Source organism: Panthera leo, chromosome D3, assembly GCF_018350215.1.
Source record: "Panthera leo isolate Ple1 chromosome D3, P.leo_Ple1_pat1.1, whole genome shotgun sequence".
Classification (NCBI taxonomy): domain Eukaryota; kingdom Metazoa; phylum Chordata; class Mammalia; order Carnivora; family Felidae; genus Panthera; species Panthera leo.
In genome coordinates, this window is record NC_056690.1 from 47,034,130 (window position 1) to 47,057,063 (window position 22,934).

General features: G+C 37.1%; 1 protein-coding gene, 1 long non-coding RNA gene and 1 other non-coding gene across 6 annotated transcripts in view; 2 read left to right on the top strand and 1 right to left on the bottom strand.

Annotated features, from left to right (window-relative positions):
- LOC122202972 overlaps positions 1 to 12,890 on the top strand; it is a 54,631-nt gene extending 41,741 nt beyond the window's left edge. The window contains exon 3 of the long non-coding RNA XR_006194996.1: positions 12,699 to 12,890. This is a non-coding gene — a long non-coding RNA (uncharacterized LOC122202972). The remainder of the gene's footprint in view (positions 1 to 12,698) is intronic.
- OSBPL1A (oxysterol binding protein like 1A) overlaps positions 1 to 22,934 on the bottom strand; it is a 243,168-nt gene that overhangs the window by 174,324 nt on the left and 45,910 nt on the right. For all 4 annotated transcript variants that reach the window (XM_042909435.1, XM_042909430.1, XM_042909431.1 and 1 more), the window contains 3 exons: positions 16,217 to 16,328; positions 10,925 to 11,010; positions 9,638 to 9,782 (listed from right to left, as the gene is read on the bottom strand). In XM_042909435.1, the coding sequence (XP_042765369.1) occupies positions 9,638 to 9,782; positions 10,925 to 11,010; positions 16,217 to 16,328 (343 nt within the window). The remainder of the gene's footprint in view (positions 1 to 9,637; positions 9,783 to 10,924; positions 11,011 to 16,216; positions 16,329 to 22,934) is intronic.
- On the top strand, positions 14,925 to 14,997 carry TRNAN-AUU. The gene has a single exon. It is a non-coding gene; the product is annotated as a tRNA-Asn (tRNA).

The window sequence follows — 22,934 nt, forward strand, 5'->3', positions numbered from 1 at the left end:
AAAGACCTGTACTCTAAAAACTACAAAATGCTGATGAAAGAAACTGAAGAAGACACCAAGAAACCAGAAAATATTCCATGCTCATGAACTGGAAGAACAAATATCATTAAAATGTCTATACTACCCAAAGCAATCTATATATTTAACACAATCCTTATCAAAATACCAACAGCATTTTTCACAAAGCCAGACCAAGTAATCCTAAAATCTGATGGAACCACAAAAGACCTCATATGGCCAAAGTGACCTTGAAAATGAAAAGGCTGGAAGCATCACAATTCTGGACTTCAAGTTACAAAGCTGTAGTGATCAAAACTGTAGAGTATTGCACAAAACAACACACACACAGATCAAGAGAACAGAACAGAAAACCCAGAAACGAAGCCACAATTATATGGTTAATTAATCTTTGACAAAGGAGGAAAGGATATACAATAGGAAAAAGAATGTCTCTTCAACAAATGGTGTTGGGAAAACTGGAGAGCAACCTACAAAATAATGAAACTAGACCACTTTCATACACCATACACAAAAAATAAACTCAAAATGGATTAAAGATCTAAAGACCTGAAACCATAAAAACTCTAGAACACAGGCAGTAACTTATTTGACATTGGCCATAGCAATTCCTTTCTAGATAGGTCTCCTGAGACAAGGGAGACAGAAGCAAAAATAAGCTATTGGGACTTCATCAAAGTAAGAGGCTTCTGAACAGCAAAGGAAATGATCAACAAAACTAAAAGGCAGGGCACTTGGGTGATGCAGTTGGTTAAGCATCCAACTCTTGATTTTGGCTCGGGTCATGATCTCACGGTTCATGAGTTTGAGCTTCACAATGGGCTCTGTGCTGGCAGCATGAGGCCTGCTTTGGATTCTTTCTCTGCCCCTCCCCTGTTTGCATGCTTGCTCTCCCTCCCTCTCCCTGTCCCTCTCAAAATAAATAAACATTTAAAAAAAACCCCAAAAGACAATCTACAGAATGGGAAAAGATATCTGCAAATGACATACCTGATAAAGGTTTAGTAAATATATAAGCAGCCAAAAAACAAATATCCAATTTAAAAATAGTAAGATGTGAACAGACATATCTCCAAAAAAGACATCCAGATGGCCAACAGACACATGAAAAGATGCTCAACATCACTCATCATCAGGGAAATGAAAATCAAAACTAACATGAGACATCACCTTACACCTGTCAGAATGGCTAACATCAACAACACAAGAAACAGGCATTGGCGAGGATGTGGAGAAAGGGGGAACCCTCTTTCACTGCTAGTGGGAATGCAAACTGGTACAGCCACACTGGAAAAAAACTGTATGGAGTTGCTCAAGAAGTTAAAAATAGAACTACCCTATGATCTAGCAATTGCACTAGTAGGTATTTACTCAAAGAATAATAATAAAATACTAATTCAAAAAGGATACATGCACCCCAATGTTTATAGCAGCATTATCTACACTAGCCAAATTATGGCAACAGCCCAAGTATCCCTTGATTGATGAACGGATTAAGCAGACATGGTATGTGTGTGTATACACATACACATATACACTCAATGGATTATTACTCAGCCATAAAAAAGAATGAAACCTTTCCATTTGTGACAACATAGATGGAGCTAGAGAATATTATGCTCAGCAAAATAAATCAGAGAAAGACAAATACCATATGATTTCACTCATAATGTGGAACTTAAGAAACAAAACAAACATGCAAAGGGGAAAAAAGAGAGAGAGAGAGGCAAACCAGAAAACAGACTCTTAACTATAAAGAACAAACCGATGGTTACCGGGGGGGGGGGGGGGGGGGGGGGGAGATAGGTGAGGGGGTAGGGATTAAAGAGGGCACTTGTGATGAGTACTGGGTGTTATAGGTGTTGAATCACTAAATTGTATACCCGAAACTAATATTACGCTATGTTAACTAGAATTTAAATAAAAGTTAACAAAAATTAGGCTTCAATGTTAAATCGCTAATGGCTACTAACTTTAAAAGGGAATTATATGGGCGCCTGGGTGGCTCAGTCGGTTGAGCATCCGACTTCAGCTCAGGTCATGATCTCACACTCCATGAGTTCGAGCCCCGTGGAGTCTGATTCAGATTCTGTGTCTCCTTCTCTTTCTCTGCCTCTCCCCTGCTCATGCTCTCTCAAAAATAAAAACATTAAAAAAAATTTAAAAAAATTAAAGGGAATTATAATTCTTTTTCCAGCTTTATTGTTCTTCACCATTATTCAATGGGTATTATCGTTCTCATGCATATCTTTCTACTTTCATTATATAGAAATGTATTCATAAAGTACTTTTAAATATTAAATATGGGTATTAATGTTAAAATAAGGGTATACTGTATCATTCTGCAACTTCCTTTAACACTGTTTTCCTTTATTCACTTGACACACGTAGCTCCTATTTTTTCTATTTTAGGATTGCTGCAAGTATTAAGTCAAACCAGTTTATTTAAGTGCATAGGGATTATCTCCACTTTTTCACTATTTTAAGGAGAATGAAACATCATAGTACATATCCCCTTGTAGTTATGTGAATGTTTTTTCATTGGAATGCATTTTAATTTAGGTTTATACCTCTACGTGAAGCCTTTAGTCAGGTACTTTTCTACCATTCACAGATCTTTGGAGTGTCTGAACCTTTTTATTTTTTTTTTTTTTTTTTTTTTTTTTTTTTTTAAATTTTTTTTTAACGTTTATTTATTTTTGAGACAGAGACAGAGCATGAATGGGGGAGGGTCAGAGAGAGGGAGACACAGAATCTGAAACAGGCTCCAGGCTCTGAGTGGTCAGCACAGAGCCCGACGCGGGGCTTGAACTCACGGACCGCGAGATCATGACCTGAGCCGAAGTCAGACGCTTAACCGACTGAGCCACCCAGGCGCCCCTGTCTGAACCTTTTTAAACTTGAATTATCTTCCCATTGAGTTATAAGGGTTCTGTATATACCCCAGAAACAAGTCTGTTGTTATGTAGGTTTTCCCAATATTTTCTCCCATACAATAGCTTGCATTTTCATTTTCCTAACAATGCCTTTTGAGGAACAAAATTTTATGACTTTGATAATGTCCAACTTATCTGTATTCTATATTCATACTTGTTATATGCTTAAGAAATCTTTGCAAAACCCAAGTTAACTCAAAACCATAAAAATCTAGAAGGAAATAAATCTTAACTCTTATATTATTTTCTGTGATTTTGGAGATTGTTATCCAACTCTTCTAATATCATGTTAAAAATTTATTCTTTCCCCACTGATGGCCGTGAGACTTCAGTCAAGGCAAATCAATTCTCTGTATTTGTAGGTTGCTGTCTGGACTCCCTCCTGTTCCAGAGATCAATTGATTGATCGATCTGTTTTCACACGGTCCTGAAATTAGGTTATATGATGGTTCATTTTATGGGTCAACTTAAACAGGCTAAAAAATGCCCAGATAGCTGGTAAAATATTTCTAAGTGTGCCTGCGAGGGGGTTTCTGGATGAGATTAGCTTTTGAACCAGTGGACTAGTAAAGAAGATCTGCCCTCACCAATGTGTGTGGGCATCATCCAATCTACTGAGGGCCTAAATAGAACAAAAAGGCAAAGGAAGGATGAATTCTGTCATTTCTTGAGCTGAGACTCCTTCTCATTCTGCCTTCTGACATTGGAGGTCCTGATTCTCTGGCTTTTGGATTCAAAGACTTGCTCCAGTAGCCTCTCTGGTCTCAGGCTTCAGACTGAATATCACCACCAGCTTTCTTGGTTTGCCAGTTTGCAGACAGTGTATCGTGGCAGATCTCTGCCTCCAAAATCATATATAAGTTTATATGTAACTAACTGTTTTTCTCTTGGAAAACCCTGACAACAAAGTAGCCGAGGACTTCTAATTCTGTTCTTTTTCAAGTTGTTTTGGGTACACTAGGTCCTTCCAAATAAAATTTATAATCAATTTGTCAATTTCTACAAAAAAGCCTGAGTTTTGGACTCGTATTGCACCAAACTGCTAGATCCATTTGGTGAAGACCCATCTTATCAACGTCGAGACTTTTTTTTTACGTTTTTATTTAAATTCCGGTTAGTTAACATACAGTGTTACTAGTTTCAGGTGTTACACTAACTTAACACTTCCATACAACACCCTGTGCTCATCACAAGCTCCCTTGCCTGAGGAGACATCTTCAGAAAAATGTTGTGAAGGTCAATGTCAAGGAAAGTACTGCCTATGTATTCGAGGAATTTTGTGGTTTCAGAGCTCACATTTAGGTCTTTAACCCATTTTATTCTTGTGTATGGTATTAGAAAGTGGTCCAGTTTCATTCTTTTCCATGTAGCTGTCCAGTTTTCCCAACACCATTTATTGAAAAGACAACCTTTTCCCCATTTTGTGCCTCCCCTGTCATAGATAACCATGTGAGTGTGGGTTTATTTCTGGGCTCTCTATTCTGTTCCTCTAATCCATGTGTCTGTTTTTGTGCCAGTATCATGCTGCTTTGATTACGACAGTTTTGTAGTAGATCTTGAAATCTGGAATTGTGTTACCTCCAGAGTTTTTCTTCTTTCTCCAGATTGCTTTGGCTTTTTAGGGTTTTTTGTGGCTCCATAGGATTATTCTAGTTCTGTGGGAAAGGTTGGTATTTTGACAGGGATTACATTAAATCTGTAGATTGCTTCAGGTAATTAATATATTTAAATATTTCAAGCCCTAATCCAGGAGCATGTAATATCTTTCCATTTGTTTGTATCATCTTCAATTTTTTTTAATCAGTGTTTTACTTTAAGTATAGGTCTTTCACCTCCTTGGTTAAGTTTATTCCTAGACATTTTATTCTTTTTGGTGCAATCGTAAAGGGGATTATTTTCTTAATTTCTCTGCTACTTGATTATTATACAAATGTGATAGATTTATGTGTATTCATTTGGTATCCTGCACCTTTACTGAATCATTTGTCAGTTTAGGTAGTTTTCTGATGGAGTGTTTAGAGTTTATATATATTCTGTCATGTCATCTGCAAATAGTGAAAGTTTTACTTCTTCCTTACCAATCTGGATGTCTTTTCTTCTTGTCTTGTGGCTAGAACTTCCAGTACTATGTTGAATAAAAGTGGTCAGAATGGACATCCTTGTCTTGTTCCTGACCTTAGAAGAAAAGTGCTCAGTTTTTCACCATTGAGATGTTAGCTATGGGTTTTCCATATAAGGCCTTTATTATGTGGAGGTATATTCCCTTGAGATTTCTTAAAAATTTTTATGTGAATGATCAGATTACCTATAAAGAGTTCTGTTTCTTCTTTTTCAGTCTGAATACTTCTTTTTTCTTTTTATTTATTTTTTTGCTTTATTGCATTAGCTAAGACTTCCAATACAGTGTTATTAGGAACAGAGAGGGGAAGGTAAATCTAGTCGCTGGAATTTAGTATCCAATATGCAACAGGTGTCTAAAATGACCTATTACTCTGTGGCTCGCTATTTGCCCCAGGATTGTTTACTCAGTTCTTTCCTCATCCACTTATCATGCCACCTTTGTCATCTGTCAAGTTCTCATATGTATATGTTTTAACTTCCAAACTATCTGGTCTGTTCACCTTCATCTACCCTGAACCAATACCTCAGTGATCCTATCCATTCTATTATTTTAAATAATTTTACATCCTGAAAATTCCCAAATTTATCTCCACCCAGACCTCTCTTCTAAACACAAACTTCTATACCCGACTGTCTCACTTGAATTGTAGAATAGGATTTCAAATTTTTTATGCCTTAAAAACCAAACTCCTAATTCTTAGCCATTGCTAGCCTACCCTTCCCCGCAGTCTCACCCTTTGTAGTAACTGGAAATTCCATTTTTTCAGGTCCTCGACTCAAACACTGTCGAGTCACCCTCAATTCTGGTCTTTCTCTCACACCTCATGTATCTAAGCCATCAGAAAATCCTGACCACTCTGCCTTCAAATTATGTTTAAAAAAATCTAACCATTAACAACCATTTTTACTGCCACTTATCCTGATCCAAGCCAATTTCCTCTCACCTGAATAGCCTAACTGATTCCCTCCTAGGATCTATTTTCACAACAATCAGCGATCACTTTTCAGGACCTACATCTGACCATATCACTGCTGCATCCTAAACCCTCCTATACCTTCCCATCTCACACAGAGTAAGAGCCACAATTCTTACAATAACCCACAAAGCCTTTCTTCATCCATGTCCCTCTGCCTCTTTAACCTCTTCCAACTGCCCTCCTCCTCTCACTCTACTCTGGACATATTGGTTGGCTTTTCATGACACACATCATATACACTCTCTGCCTCCTCTGCTTGGGACCATCCTCACTGCCCAGATACTGACACTGCTTGTTCCTTCACTTAAGAGTCGTAATTACCATTCTAACAGAGATTCTCCTGCCATCTTTCACAAAGCAGCAATGATCTATACACCCAGCACACTCTCAATTCTCCTTCCTTGCCTCCCCCCCTCCCCCGCCCCCCAGCACCAATCTCATCTGACATATTTTTTTTTTATTGGCCCTCTCCTATTAGAACATAAGCTCCACAAAAGCAGGGATTTTTTTCTTCACTGCTCTAGATCCCTAGCCCCTGGAATAGTAGCTAGCATATAAACACTTTGTTGAATAAATGTTTTACATCCCATAGGTTCATTAGTCTTTTTATCCAGCAGGACAACTCCCCCTGCTTCTCTTCCATTTTAAAATCCACTACACTGGACTTTTCCATATAAATGAGAGTTAGCTAGTCAAGACCTATGAAAACCCTTTGAAGGTTCTGGCTGGGATTGCTTTCAATTAACTTGGAGAGAACTGTTAGCTTTTTGATGTTGAGTTCCCCTTCCCCCAAACATGGCCGGTCTCTCCATTTTTAGGTCTTCTTTTAGGTCTTCAGTTGTGTTGGTAATTGCTGCCATAAACAACCAAGCATCCTTTATCAAATATGTTCCCTTTTTTTGCTGTTACCAAAGCATTGCTTTTTTGAAAAAATTACACTTTCTGTCACAATTAAATCTTCAAGCTCCTTTTCTATTGCTTTAGTCCTCCTTAACTTTACAAACATGCTTAAATCTCTCTGCCTAAAACATCTTCCTCTTGGCCACAGAACCATTCCTTCTGTTCTTAAATACTGCAGAGAAGCAGTGCTGCCTCAGCTTCCTCATTTCCTACTCCATCCTTAACCACGCATCTAGCTGTTGTTCAACTACCAGCGGAAACCACCCTTTCAGAAAGGACCCCTGGGCACCGAGTCACTGAGTTCCACAGCCTTGCCTCAGTGTTTATATCTTCTTCAGTCTAAGTTGCACATGACAATGAATACACCCCACCCCTTCACTCCACATTTTATGTCTTCCATTGGCTCCATGGAACTTGTATTTCCCTCACAGCTCCTGAGTGCTCCCCCTTCACTATTCCCTGGTTTCTCTTATTCCAGGAAGAACTTATATCTATCCTAGAGATACAGGGAAAGCCTCTCTGGCGAAAATAGTTTGACATAACTCTTAGAGTGAGACTAGGGCTTACCACATGGACAAATAGAAAAAGGACATTTCCAGCAGAGAAAAAAGCATACGCAGGTTGGGGACAGCATGGTTAACCAGAGACTCAACACTTTGTTATGTCTAGAGCTTTTATATCCAATACAATAGACACTAATCACATGTGGTTATTCAGTGCTTGAAATGTGGCTAGTTCAAACTGAGATGTTAAGCGTAAAACACATGCCAGATTTCAAAGACTTAATATCCAAAAGGGGATGTAAAGTCTCAGTATTCTCATTGATTACGTGTTGACGTATTTTGAATAAATTGCTTTAAATAAAATACATTATTAAAATTAATTTCATCAGTTTCGTTTTACTTTTTAAATGTGGCTACCAGAAAACTTAAAATTATATACGTGGTTCTCATTATCCATCTATTGGATAGTGCCGGTCTACAGCATATGGGCCAAAAGAAGGGAAGAGAGCAGAAAATTCGATCATTAATTTTCTTTTTCCTTTCTACTCCCACTGATGTCAATAAAAATTCAGGCCCTAATTAAAGCACCTCCTCTCTCCACTGCTCACCTATTTATCATGATCCCCTGAACTTCCAAATTAAGGGGTAAAATAGTCTGCCATATTAAGGTTTTCCACTATGCAAGCCTAATCTGCATTTATAGGATTATCTGGTACTGTCCCCCTTCATGTGTAGGGATATGCCAAACTGAGGATGTCACCTAAAACTTTACTTGAATTTTTTATCTTAATGCCTTTGCTCATAATCTCTCTGCTTAGAATGTCCTTTCCAAAATTTAATGATATTCTGTTTATGTTTAAAAAGAAAAAAAATACAGTGGGACCTTTTGTTAGAGATACAAGTATTTAGAATAATTAAAAAAAAATCCTAGTAGGGCTTCAGAGTCTATATTAAGTATCTATTCCTTCACGAAGCCATCTCTAACTACTCAAATCTTCAACACGCAACATGTAGAAGGTGTGTGCTACACATTACTCTAGGTCCTAGGAAAACTAGACAGGAGAATATCAGCCCCGCCTTTAGGAATTCAGTCTCATGAGATACAGCTATATAAATCAACAACTACCATGGAGTGTGATTTAGCAAACAATGGAGGTGAGCACAGGGTCCTGGTGGACTACTAACAAGTCAAGTCCTAATCCAGGTTGATGGTAGGCAGAGGGAAGCATCCTAAATAGTGATAATGGCCCTAATGCGATGTTCCCCCTTTGAATACCCGAGACACCTTTTGTAGCTTCTCTTGGGGTTATCTGATCCCATCTCTGATACTGTTATGCATAGAGTCAACACTCATTACCTGTACATTTGATATTTGCAGATTTGCCTATTGCTAAAATTTATCTGTAACCTCAAAATCAATACTTATCGCAATTTCTCATTCACAGGCACATCAAAAGTGGTGAAAAATTTGAGTCTTCTCAGGCGCATATTCCCAGCTGAGTTAGAAAAAGGTGATGCTCTGCTTGTTTCAGCTCTCATAGGTAAACAAATGTCCACATCATAGTCTATCCAGGGCCGCATTTTCACATTTTGTTTGCTTTTTCTTGGTGACTTCACTATTGAAACGGGCTGCCAAACATAGTACTGAATTATTATATAGTGCTGTTCCTAAGTGCAAGAGGGCTGTGATATGCTTTATGGAAAATATATGTGTAGCAGACAAGCTCTATTGAGGCATGAATGACAGTGCTGTTGGCAGTAAGCTCTGTTAATGGATTAACAATATATATTAAAGGTGTTTTTAAATAGAAATACACACATAAACAAGGGTATGTATTAATCAGTATAAAAATGTTGTGACCAGAACCTCTCAAGAACCCAACTCTATTTTTCCCCCAGGAGTTAAATAACACGAATCAACTGTACTCTCTTTCCTCGAGGGAGTAACTCTATCTTAATCACAACTTCCTCCTAAGGAATAGGTATTATTATACAGTTAACTCTTAACGAGGAAGGGAATTAGTAAGTTTTTTTCTTTTGTGTGAATGCCTGGACTTCAAAATTAAGTAGGGGCCATATAGTTTAACAAAGGCTGGATCCTAACACAAAACAATTTTATATGGCATTAACTTATTTTTATAGTTCCAAAATGACCAACAATGGCTTTTACCAACATGCTTACCATTTTTGTTCTTCAAATTTGGGTCTGCTCCACTTTTTAGAAGCTTTAAGGCACATTGCTTATGAGCCCGGTAAGCTGCACAGTGCAAGGGTGTATTTCCTAACTGATCCGAACAATTAACATCAGGAGGATTGGGCCTGTTGAGCTAACAAATGAAAAATGCAATGCAGAATTATATATCAAAGATGGATTTTCTCCCTTAAAACACAGGAAGGTGTAACTGATGTTCAGGTGGACCCTCCAACTATAGAACCAGGTGAACACCAGAGCTCTAGGATGCTAGACAGTCAGTGGCTTCTTGTTTCCTAAAACCAGCAAATCTATGTCACTTGCCATGCTCGTCCTCAAGGTGCCATGAAATCTTGGGTCCCACATTCCCCTGACAACAGACACCACACACTACACCAGTGCCACCCCACCCACTCCTGGACATTAAGATTTCACTAAGATTGGCTCACTTATACCCATTTTGTGATTCATACTCGTGACAGCAAAAATATACACCAGTCTACCACAGACATTCAGAAGAGTTAAAACCATAAAGGTTAAATGTGTTAAAGTTCTACTGAATTTGTTGTTCCCAACTGACTATTTTAAAAACTTCCTTATACAGTCTCCATTTCACAAAGATTAAAAAATGTTTTAGGTACTTTACTTGGAAACCAAAGAGGTCTTTTCAAATGAAAAGGCTGAAATAACTTTAAAGCAAATGGCAATGCTTCATTCTTCAATTTAGAACAAATTTAGTTCCATGTTTAATGAGACTACGTGGGAAATAGACACTGGAAAGTAGGTCTCCAAAAGGAAAAAAAAAATGGGTAAAGCTTTCAATCTGTTCTGACATGATATGAATATTCCCAAGTATTATCACATATTTGTACGTTACTTTCTAAAAGTGTAGCATACCCTTCAGAAATGATTGCTTATCACAATTAGAGAAATTTGTTCCTTTATAGGATCTTACATATTATGTTTCAATTTAAATTGGCTTAATTTGAAAAAAAACAATTGTCTTACATAATGTATTCACCTTGAAAAATCAGATTCTTAATTTATCAGATTTTCACAGTAGGGAGTGGGGACATAAATCACAAATTCATAGAAAACAATCCTTAAAATGTATCTTGCTTAAACTATTATATGCCAAGTGCTTTCAGATATTTAAGGACTTTTGTACTACTATTACAACCTCAAGTATTTTAGCCCTGCAATTTGACTACATTATGAAGTGTTAACGTAAAGTTACAATTTTCCTGAAGGGTAAAGAACTAAGACATGTTGTTTTACCAGAGCTAGGAGTTCTGCTGTTCTGCCTTCTCTCGCTGCTGCTAAAAGTTCTTCTTCAAGCTTTCTTTGTTGAGTCCTTTCTACAGCTGCAAAAGGAAAGTATATGTTACTCTACTTCTAGTCAGTATCCTATTAGCAACGTCATTAAAAGGATGTATGAATAAAGTGACTGTGGGAAAAAAGTCACAATATTTTGAATTATAATTCAAATATAGTTAAAGACTTATTGTTATTCTCACTGCCTTGAATTTCAGATAAGGGAGTTCAACTCCTTTTAGGTTCATATGAATTTATGTTTTCAATTCAGAAGTCTAAGTATCTTACTATAACACCCATCACAGATAATTATGAATTACTTTTGCATGCTGAAATACTATTACACATCTGCCTTGATAAATTGGAGAGTAGCACTCACACCTTCTAGAACCTTAGAATCCGTTAAAAATAACAATAAGAAACAGCACTGGTAGAAGATGTACAAACCATGTAAGTAGATCTACACATACGTATATACTTCCGCCTAATAGAAGACTTATTTTAACAAATTCTATAGCACCTAGTATATGCCAAGTACTATTCAAAGCACTTTAAAAATAACTTCCAGTTATAAAATAAATAAGTCCCAGAGATGGAAAAAATACAGCATACAGGATAAGGCCAGTATTTTAGTAATACTGCATGCTGACAGGTAACTACACTTACCACGGTGAACACTGCATAACATATAAAAATCAAATCATTTTGTTACATACCTGAAACTAACAAAACACGGTAGGTCATCTATACTTCAATATTAAATTTTGAAAAAAATATATTAGTTCATTAAATCCTCATAACTATGCTATGAAGTAGGTGTTACTATTATTCTGATTGTACAGATGAAGAGACTGAGGCACTAAGAGGTTAAGGAATTAAACTAAGGTCACACAGCTAGGAAATGGAGGAGCTGGGATCTGAACTTGTGCAGGTTGGTTCCAGAGACCATGCTCTTACCACTATTCTATCCTGCTTCTTAAATCACACTTGCACAGAAAGAGAACAGGCAATTTGATTTAAGAAACTGCAATATGCAATAAGGTCTCTTTTTGCTAGATTTGAATTCTGTTCTGGCTTAAAAAAAACCAATTTCACAGGAAGGCTCAGTAACCTCACTTAAAACATGTGCATAATATCCTTTGCAAAGGCTGCAAGGGAGAAACTATAAAAGGTTTCTCAGGTCTTCCTGGCTGAAGTAAGGTCATGGACTAAAAAGCAGGTTGGGGAGCCAAGTGACTGGGGAAACACTATGAATGCGATCGTGGATACAGCTATAGCTAGAACTAGTTTAGCTTTAAGAAAAGATGGACAGTCCTAACATACCATCATCTTCTATTCTCACATTTCTATTTCCACACCCAGACTCCCTCCCCACCTCAAAGGAAGGCACCCAAGACTCTGCATAAGCTCTCAATGGCTTCTTTTGCTGCGATTCACACTCTTCAGTGTTTCCTCTTACTGGTCCTGGGGCTACTGCACCATGAGCTCTGAGAACAGTCACATTCCTATCCCTCTTGTATGTACTTCTACTCCTGCATGTGTTACCCAGAGCTGTAAGTTATCACTAGCAGTCAGGTACTGTTCTTACTCTTCTGTGTATCCTAGCCATTTATGACAGTGTCTGGCATGACGTGTATTTGGTCAATAAATATTTACTAAATAATCAAACAATGCTTAATCATGTTGGTTCTAGACTTCATGGAAAAGAGGTAAAGGGTACCCTAATGTTTCTTTTTAGATTGCCTAGGTTCATAAATGAAGGAAAATGGGGTTTTGGAGTTGCAAACACTGCATATATTCCTGTCCTCTGTTCATTAAAGACACTGAAAGATTATTGACGCAGCCAATGAAAAGGAAAAATTCCAGCTGGGGAGATGAGGCTTCCAGAGTGCTGGTAACATTCTGTTCCTTGATCTGTTGCTTACATTGATGTGTTCTGTTTGTGAAAATAGTGAGCTGTACATTAATTATGTATGCTTTTATCCATATATTTTATACCTCAATAAATGTTTTCAAAGGAAATATTCCATTCAAAAAATTCATTTGTCCTATAAATTTTAATTCAATTTTATTTAAGTAAGTTTATTTTTGAGAGAGAGCGAGCAAGCACATGTGCAAGCAAGGGAGGGGCAGAGACAGGGAGAGAGAGAATCCCAAGCAGGCTCTGTGCTCTCCGCACAGAGCTCAACGCAGGGCTCAATCTCACTAACCATGAGATCATGACCCGAGCAGAAACCAAGAGTCGGATGCTTAACTGCCTGAGTCACCCAGGCATCCCTAAATTTTAATTTTAATATGACAAACTAATTATCTTTCGTTTGAATCTGCATCCCGAGTTAATAGGGAGTGCAGAGATCATGAAGTTTAACTCCCTTCTAACAACACTCTTATGTATATGCACAGGGCAGGTTAAATAGCAATACACTTGAAATGGAGGTAAGAACCTGGCAAATGTCCTTCACGGACAACAGAAAAAACACCATTTTGCAATCTCCATAGTAAGAAGTGATTCAGGACGAGAATCATTAATGCTGAAATCAGTTATTAAAAGATTAATGGTAAACAGGAAATTTGAATTTTTCTCCCCATAGATTAGTACTTACAAAGGGGGGGGGGGTATCTCTACAGTGGAGCACTGGGTTATCAGAGATAACATTACCAGTAATAGAACAAAATAAACAATGTTTCCTCCTAACGTGTGATGCACTGGTAAAGGATACAACCTCACCATTCTCGCCAAAAAGCAGATCCTGAATCTAAAATATATGAAAAGATTAAAAAAAAACAAAAAAAACAAACCCAAACTGAGACATTCTACAAATAATTCTATAATTTCCTTCCTCTTCACAAAGGTCAAGATCCTGACAAACAAAGGCTAAGGACTTATTCCAGATAAAGGAGACTAAAGCAATCTGTCAACACAATGAGAGATTCTGGATTGGATTCTGAATTGGAGGAAAAATTCTACAAAGGACATTATTTGGGCAGTTGACAAAATCTGAATATAAACTATATTACATTAGTGATAAATTTTCTGAAATTGGTAGTTATATTGTGATTATGTAAGAAGATATCCTTGTTCTTAAGGGATACATACTGAAATATTTAGAAGTACCACTTTCTAGAAGTTACTCCCAAATAGTTCTACAAAAAATATTAAGGAACATTAATATATAAAAGGACACACCAGATGTGGCAAAATGTTAATGACTACTGAATCTAAGTGAAGGACATACAAGTTTTCATTGCATTATAATTGAAACTTCCCTGTAGGTTAGAAATTTCTCAAAATAAAATGAAAGACGAATGGTATGTAGAAGAAGGTATTCCTCTCTAGTGCCTGACCCATAGTAGTCTAACCTCTTTCCAGGTAACTCCAATCACATGAACTCCCTACACCTTAAAGTGCAACCCAAGCCATTATTACAATACACAGGACCCAAAGATGAACCCCTGGCACTCCATCAACTGGACCAACAATTGGCTCTGTTCTAGCACAAATAAGATTACAATATAACACTTCTTTAGATGCTTGAGTAAAATTTTGTTGTGACCACTGATATCTGTGCTTCTGGGGTGAAACTCTTCCTGTCTCTAGTGCACTACCCCATGATGTGGCTTCTGTTCTACCTATAGTCTTGGGGGGCTACTAGATGCACTCCCTGAAGTCTGAGCCATTTAAGGCACTCTCCACAAATTGTATCTGGCTAAGGTGATCTCATCAGAGCAGAGTCAAATAACTTTCTCCTTTCATTTCCCAGGATAGCACCTTATTAGCTGACAAACTATACGTCAATGGAGCCCTTGTCCTTAGCGCATTTGAGTTTTGGGGAGGTAGTAGAACATGTCTTCGTGATTGGCCCCACTAAATGTCAATTTGTCAGGCTAAACTAACAATCCACTGTCAGGTGAGCCTCAGTTCCAGGTTCTCATTTTGTTACAGTTAAAATAACAGGACAAGGGCACCTGGCTGGCTCAGTTGGTAGAGCATGTGACTATTGATCTCAGGGTCATGAGTTTGAGCCCCATGTTGGGTGTACAGATTACTTTAAAAATAAATTAAAAAAAGGATAGGATATGGTGAAGGACAGGACACCTCAGCCTCCCAGTTAGATCACAATATATTAAAGGGCAGGGATCACATCTAATATGTGCAATCTCCCAAAAAAAATCACATAAGACAGAGCTTTAGAGAAGATGTTTAGTTGATAAGCCTGCTCATTTTAAATCAAAGGGTTTTATTTTTAAGGCAAGAGTTAAGACAGTGACCTAAGGATGTCTGACAAAACTTAAAACTTAAGCAGATTTGTCAAATTTGCCATAAAATTGTATGATCAAATCTTCAAAAAAATTAAAAGTAGAAAGGTAGTAGACATGAGAAGGAGTATGGTTGATAGGCTGACATTATTTTCTAACTAGAAAACAAGAGAAAATTTTAGTTTTCAAGGACAACTGGAAAATAGAAAAAAGATACTGGTTTTTACATAGCTAAACATACTAATAATTAAAATAATTAAGAAATACCCTTTAAATACAGAATTATCTTACCTTTCCCTGAATTGCAAAACAAAGAAACACAGGATATGTGCTTTCTTCTACAGAGTAGAAATTAAGAAATCTTCTCTTCTCTAGCATAGAAATACTACCAAAAAATAATTATAGTAAAGCCCTGGCCACTCAGAGGATAATCTTAATGCATGAGAGTTTCCCAATGTAAGAATCAAAATATGTTTGTTTTATTCTATTTTAGAGAAATTGCTCTGAGTTATTGTAGACTCGTATCTTCTTTAACATAATTTAATATCTGGAGTTTCTAATGACGATGCTGATCCTTCAGGAAATTACTGTCAGTCGTTGTGCTACAATGCAGTCCTCAGGACAACGGAGCAGGCCAGCATCAAACGACTCCCACCAGCTGCACCTCTCACAGCTTCACTGTCCTCCACTTCTGTATCCTTTGTTATGATGTTTCTGCAGCCTACCAGCCACATTCTTCATGTCTCTCACTTTCTACTTTCCATTCTGTTGCAGATTTGATCATACAACATTATGGCAAATTTTACCAACCTGTTTAAGTTTTAAAGCTGTGAGGAATACTCAAATAATTTTGTGTCTAATCAGGGACTCCAAGATTGCATTCTCTTTAGAGCATAAGCGCAGTGTAGTCTATTCTGGCATCCCAGAAGCTATTTCTACTTATAGTCTGAACCTTGGCTATCATTAAAGTAATTACTATTTAAGATCCATAATATTTACCTTCAAGCATGTTCCTGATTTCTTTGTCATAAGTGACTTCTTTTGCAGTCTGTCCACTCCCATTAACAACAGTAGTATCTGCATTATATTCTAAAAGAAGCATTACCAGCTCCTAGAAAAGCAGAAAAATTGTTTTTAGTTATTAAACTAAGACTTTATTATAACCCTTTTCCAAATTAGTAATTACTCAAAAATAGAAACAAGAACCATAGGAATCTGTGTATTACATCAGTTGTATCTACAATAAGTGAATACTAAGTACATTAAGTTGAATAGAGCCAACTCTTGAATGACACAGGTTTGAACAGGGCAGGTCCACTTACATGCAGATTTAAAAAATAAATACAGCACATTACTGTAAATATATTTTCTCTTCCTTACATTTTCTTAGTAATATTTTTTCTCTAGCTTACTTTTTTCTTAGAGTCTATAGTACATATAACATACAAAATATGTGTTGATTAATGTTTATGTTATTGGTAGGGCTTCCAGTCAGCAGTGGGCTATTAGAAGTTTTGGGGGAGTCAAAGGTACATGTAAATTTTCAGTTGTGCAGGGCTCAGTGCCCCATCCCGTGTTGTTCAAAAGGTCAACCGTACAATTTAGCTAACTGTAATAATTGATGATTACCCAGACAATTGCCAATCCATAATTAACACAAACTTCTATAATTGATTTTTAAGTAAATTATTGGATTGTTTTACCAAACTATTCATGTGATTAAACCAAATGTATAAGTTAGCAAAGCCATTACTGAAATTGCAGCGGATAAAACATTCATTTAACGTTATTCCTACAACACCTGTTGAAAAAAAATTTCCCCAACAGACCTAGATTTAAAAAAAAAAATGTGAGATGTATAATACATAGACCCTCATCTTCTAAAGTGATACAGACTAGGGGCACCTGGCTGTAGGCAGTAGGTAGGGGCACCTGACACTAGGTAGAACATGTGACTCTTAAAGTGATACAGACTGATAGGATACACTGCCAAAGGCATGGTTTGTAATGAAGCAAACACTCTCCTAAAATAAATATTCAACAATAATTAACTATATCATTCATATTTACTCTAAGCAGTTAACTGCTCTGACAAATTTCAGACTCACCAGCAATGTATAGAAGTCCAGCATCACTGGTTCAGTTATACAACTTAACAGGGCAGCAGAAATGAAGAAGAATGCAGATTTGCAGGAGAATGCTAGAGATCTGATGTTCAATGTTAGTACCCAGGGGTACTGGTGGATGTGGTAACACTAGGGCAGGATGAAATACAATGCTATTCTAACTGCCAGGTTGATCGCATGCACAGATACATATGAAAGAATATCTTGTGTCATCACGTTATGCTTTCCCATGAGTTACATTTTTCCTTTGGACTAAAAAATTTCCCATGTACTTTCCAAAAAAAAATTTTTTTTTTTTTTAACTAAGAAATGCTTAAATACAACCTAAAAAACACAGTAAGTAGAAAACAAAATACTCATTGTCCTAGTCTATGACCACTATAAACATTCTGGTGTATTTCTTTCTAATCCTTTTTCCTATGCATGAGTCAGAGTTTTTTTTTTTAAACACAACTTTTATATTAAAGTTGCTTATAACTCCTTTCACCTAATATATCATGTATTTTCCAGGATATTACATAGTATCTATATAATGATCTAAAAGACTTTTCACAGCTGAATATTATTCTAGAAAATATATCATGACATTTAAAATAGAAAAATGGTTAATATTTTAATAAAGTGAATTCTAATAAAATCTTAGAATTTCCTGTCACCTTAAAGGCAGCATTTTGGGAGAAGTGTTTTCATATGACTAAAGAAAGTAAAACAACCCACAGAATGACAAAATATTTACAAATCATGTATCAGATAAGAGACATATCCAGAATAAAGAACTTTAACAACTCAATAAAAAGATAAATAACTTACTTTAAAAATGGGCAAAGACAAAATGAACAATCATAAAACAAAACTAAGCAAAACTTTTTAATTCCATTTACAATAGCATCAAAGGAAATAAAATACTTAGCAATAAACTCAATCACGGAGGCAAAAGACTTGTACAGTAAAACTTTAAAACATGGCTGAAAGAAATTAAAATGACAAAAAGGGAAGACATCTAATGTTCACAGTTAGGCACCCAAAAGCAATTTATAGATTCACTGGAATACCTATCAAATCCCAAGGATGCTTTTCCCAAAAATAGAAAATCCCACCCTACAAATCATATGGAATCTCAATGGACCCTGAACAAATAGTACTGGGGAAAAAAAGTAAGAGATCTCACACTGCCTGATTTCAAAATTTACCTTAAAGCTACAGTAATCAAAACTGTGGTAATGGCATAAAGACAGACCTATAGACCAATGGAAGTGGATAGAGAGTCCAGAAATAAACTTTCACATATATGCTCAAATGATCTCCAACAAGGGTGCCAAGACCATTCTAAGGGGAAAATTCCAACAAACAATGGGAAAACTGGATACCCACATGGAGAACAAAACAAACAAAATGGAGTTGGATCTGTACCCTACACCATACACAAAAATTAAATCAAAATGGATCAAAGACCTAAGTGTGAGATCTAAAACAATAAAGATCTTAGAAGGAAACAGCAGAAAAACTCCAAGACACTGGATATAGCAATGAATTTTGGCTATGACGCACAAAGCACAGGCAAAAAGGAAACTGGACCATATCAAAATTTAAAACTTTGAACGTCAAAGGACATATCAAGAGAGTGAAAAGGCAATCCAGAGAATAGGAGAAAATACTTGCAAATCATGTGTCTGATAAAGTTATATCCAGAATACGTAAGTAACTCCTAAAACTCAACAAAAACCCCCAAACAATCCAACTTAAAAATGGGCAAAAAATCTGAAAAAGCTACAAGCTATATGATTCCAACTACACACCACTCTGGAAAAAGCAAAACTATGGAGACAGTAAAATTATCAGTAGTTGCCCAGGGCTGGAGTAGGGAGAGGAATAAATAGGCAGAGCGCAGAGACAGTGAAAATACTCTGTATGATGCTACAATGGTAGATACATATTATTATACCTTTGTCCTAACCCAAAGAACATAGAAGATTGAACCCTAAGATAAACTATGGACTGAGAGGGCGGGGAGGGGGAGTTTCTGATAGGTCAATACAGGTTCAGCAATTGTAACAAATGGACCACTCTGGTGGAAAATGATAATGGGGGAGGCTATGCATGAGTGGAGACAGGGCACATGTAAGAAATCTCTATCTTACTCCATGAATTTTGCTGTGAACCTGAAGGTGCTCAAATTTAAGACCTCAAAATAAAATATATAGATTTTAAATAAACAGGCACAGGACTACAACTGACTGTTCTCCAAAGAATGGCTGAGAAGTACACAAATAGATGCTGAACATTTGCGTTACAGACATGGAAATCAAAAACAAATGAGGTAATATTTGACAACCATTATAATGCCTAAAATTAAGAAGAATGACAAGTGTTGGCGAGAATGTGGAGAAACTGGAACCTTCATACAATGCTAGTGGGAATGTAAAATGGTGCAGATGCTTTGGTAAACAGTTTGACAGCTCTGCAAAATACTAAACATAAAGATGCTATAGGATGCAGCAATTCCACTTCTTAGGTATACACCCAAGAGAAATAAACTGAATGATAAAATCTTACACACAAATGTTCAGAGCAGCATTATTCATAACACCTGAAAAGTAAAAACAACCCAAATGCCCATCAGTTAATGAATGGATAAATAAAATGTCCACACAATGGAACATTATTTGTCAAGAAAAAAGAATGAAGTACTAACATATGCCATGTCATGGGTGAACCATGAAAATATTAAACTAAAAGAAGCCAGTCACAGAAGACCACGTATTACACGATTCCATTTATATTAGATTCCAGAACAGGCAAATCCATAGAGATAGATGAGTAATTGCCTGGGGAGGAGGGGAAGAGGGAACAGGGAGTTAGAGGAGTATGTGGCTTCTTTTTGGAGTGATGAAAATGTTCTAAAACTGTGTTGACGGTCTGTTAACATAGTTGAGTCACTGAATTGTGTACTTTAGATGGCTGAATTGTTCAGTGTATGAAACAGATCGCAAAATTGCTTAAAAAATGATTAGAGTTATTCAAGCCTGGTACCACATTGGCACATTTGAGTTAAGGAATGTTATTTCTCAACCTATTTAATAGCTTACCTAATTGCCTTATACCATTTTTGCAACTGCACAGAGTTCAAGTGATTAGCCTGATATGATCTTTAGGAAGGCTATAACAATTAATGTGGAACTTGAATGATCTAAATCCCCAAAGGGACAGACTATGGAGAATGAGCAGAGGAAATGGGATGAGCAAAGGTACAGAGAAATACCTCTGTTAAGAGCAAAGAATGTGCTTCAAGAATGAGGAAAAGGGCATAGGGAGCAAACAGGGCAATGTGGAGTGTGGAGTTGCTATATGCAATTATAGGGAGCTCAGGTTGTCTGAAAGGTAAAGGGATACGTGTGGAAGGTTTCAGAAGAATCATATCAGATTACAAGTTGGAAAAATCAGTGGACCACTGTGTGAAAAAGATTTAGAGCAAAAGTTCCCAGAATTTGCTTCCACAGCAGGATCAGTGTCCCCCATGAAATCTACAGAAATGCAAGTTCTCAGGCCCCATCTCAGACCCAATGAATCAGAAATGATGGGCATGGGGCCCCCAGCGACCTGTCTTTTAAGAAGCCCTCCAGGTGAGGAATATAAGCGCTTAGGCAGGAGCGGTATCAGAAAAGGTTGTTGTTCGCTGAATCATAATTTGAAAAAAGGCGGCACCTTAAGAGACTAGTGGTTGGACTTCTAATCCAGGGACAGAAATTAGACTACCTACCCAACAGGTAGGTCAGTGCCTATTTTTAATGCCTCAGTGAGTAGAAGAGGTTTTAATTTTCTTTAAGAGTTTGTTGCAGGATCATTGTTCCTATGTTCAGAGTAAAGTAAGCCTAACTGTGTTTCTCTATGCCAAAATTAAAGACCATCCTGACTTCTTAACCACTTTGCCCAGACACCAAACAATGAGTCATTATCTTCCTCTTCACCTCCCAGGACCTGGAATTCCTAATCTAGTCCTGAGTAGTCAGTGGTGCTTTACAAAAGTCCCCAACTCCATCCACTTCTCCCTCACAGTCACTTGTCACCAGCTGACTATGTGGCTCTCCACTCTTGTTAAATTCACTTCACACGCGTAAGCTTTCAACATTATGCAAGACTCTCCACGAATCAGAGAAAACAAACTTAGATAATGAATAACGAAGGGATCCCAAAATCAGAGCTGACATTAGCATACTGACCGGGCATCCCCGCACAGGGTGGAATTAAGAGATTTCAAAATTAGAAAAGTAATTGGGGAGACAGAGCAGTCCAGGTAAAGAGCAAGGAGTTTGTTCTCAAGTGGAGACAGTAAAAAGGAGGATTTAAAGTAAAACATATTTCAACAACCAACTCAAATACTGCAAAAGGAGCAGATGTAGAGGAGGAGGAGTCCCACTTTAGAAGCGTGAAGTTTCAAGATTCCTGAGGGCAGGTAAGGACGTCCAACATGCAGCCCAACAGAGGACCTGTATGCCTGGAGAGAAGCAGGAGGTCCAAACACGTATTTCTAAATAATCCCCCAGGAAAAATAATGAAGCCATAAGAGGACGTGGCTTTCATTATGGGGAAAGTTTCAAGGGAAAAGGGAAGAGTGGTTTAAAAGGGTAAAGTAAAAAACAATAGGAACCATCAAAGCAACCAGATATGCCACAAGAAGAGTCTCTCCTCCCAGAAGTGATCAGCTTTGTTAGGCACAGAAACATAGGTACAGAAAAATGTGAAGACAGAAAATCTTAAAAACAGTAAACCACTGACACTGATGACCTTGAAGAAAACATTCAGTGCATGGGTAGAGCCAGGATCTCTACTACAAAGAGTCAAAATAACCAGGTGCTAAGGAAGCTGAAAAAGAGTAGACACACTTAAATATTTTTTAAAATTCAGAAAACATGCATCTTGCTCAAAGGAGGTTTCCTTCCCACCCAATCTCAAGTAGCATGTGCCCACCCCCTAACTCCTTTCCCCTTTGCCCAGTTTGAATTATTTTCATAGTGTGTTAACTTCCTGTACCTACTGTCTCTTCTCCCCTATGAAGTTTGTCCGCTTTGTTGTTATATCCCCTCCACGCAAAACGACTACTTATTTAATATCTATTCCTAAATAAATATATTTTGCTTAAAATATTCCTGGTCAAGATAGCATTTTGACCAATTTGTCAAACAACTAACTACCAAGAAGGCAGAGTAAAGTATTAACTTTGAGCCTGATACCTTTCCTTTTTTTTTTTTAATGGGTGCCACATAGTACATTCGGCCTAGTAGTACACAACAAAGATTACAGCAAAACAAAATTAACACAACTGTAAATCGTGCCCCTAAACTGCCCTAATCCACTCTGCTTAGTAAATTGTCATTCCCTCACTGCACCATTACTCTGCTACCATAATAGAATTCATCTCAGACAAAACACTTAGAGAAAAATGCCCATACCCAGATTGTTTTTTAATAATAGCTTTAGGACATAAGTTGCATACCATAAATTTCACCCTTTTAAAGCGCACAGTTCTGTGGCTTTTAGTATATTCACAGAGTTGTGCACAACCGTCACTATCTAATTTCAGAACATTTCATTAC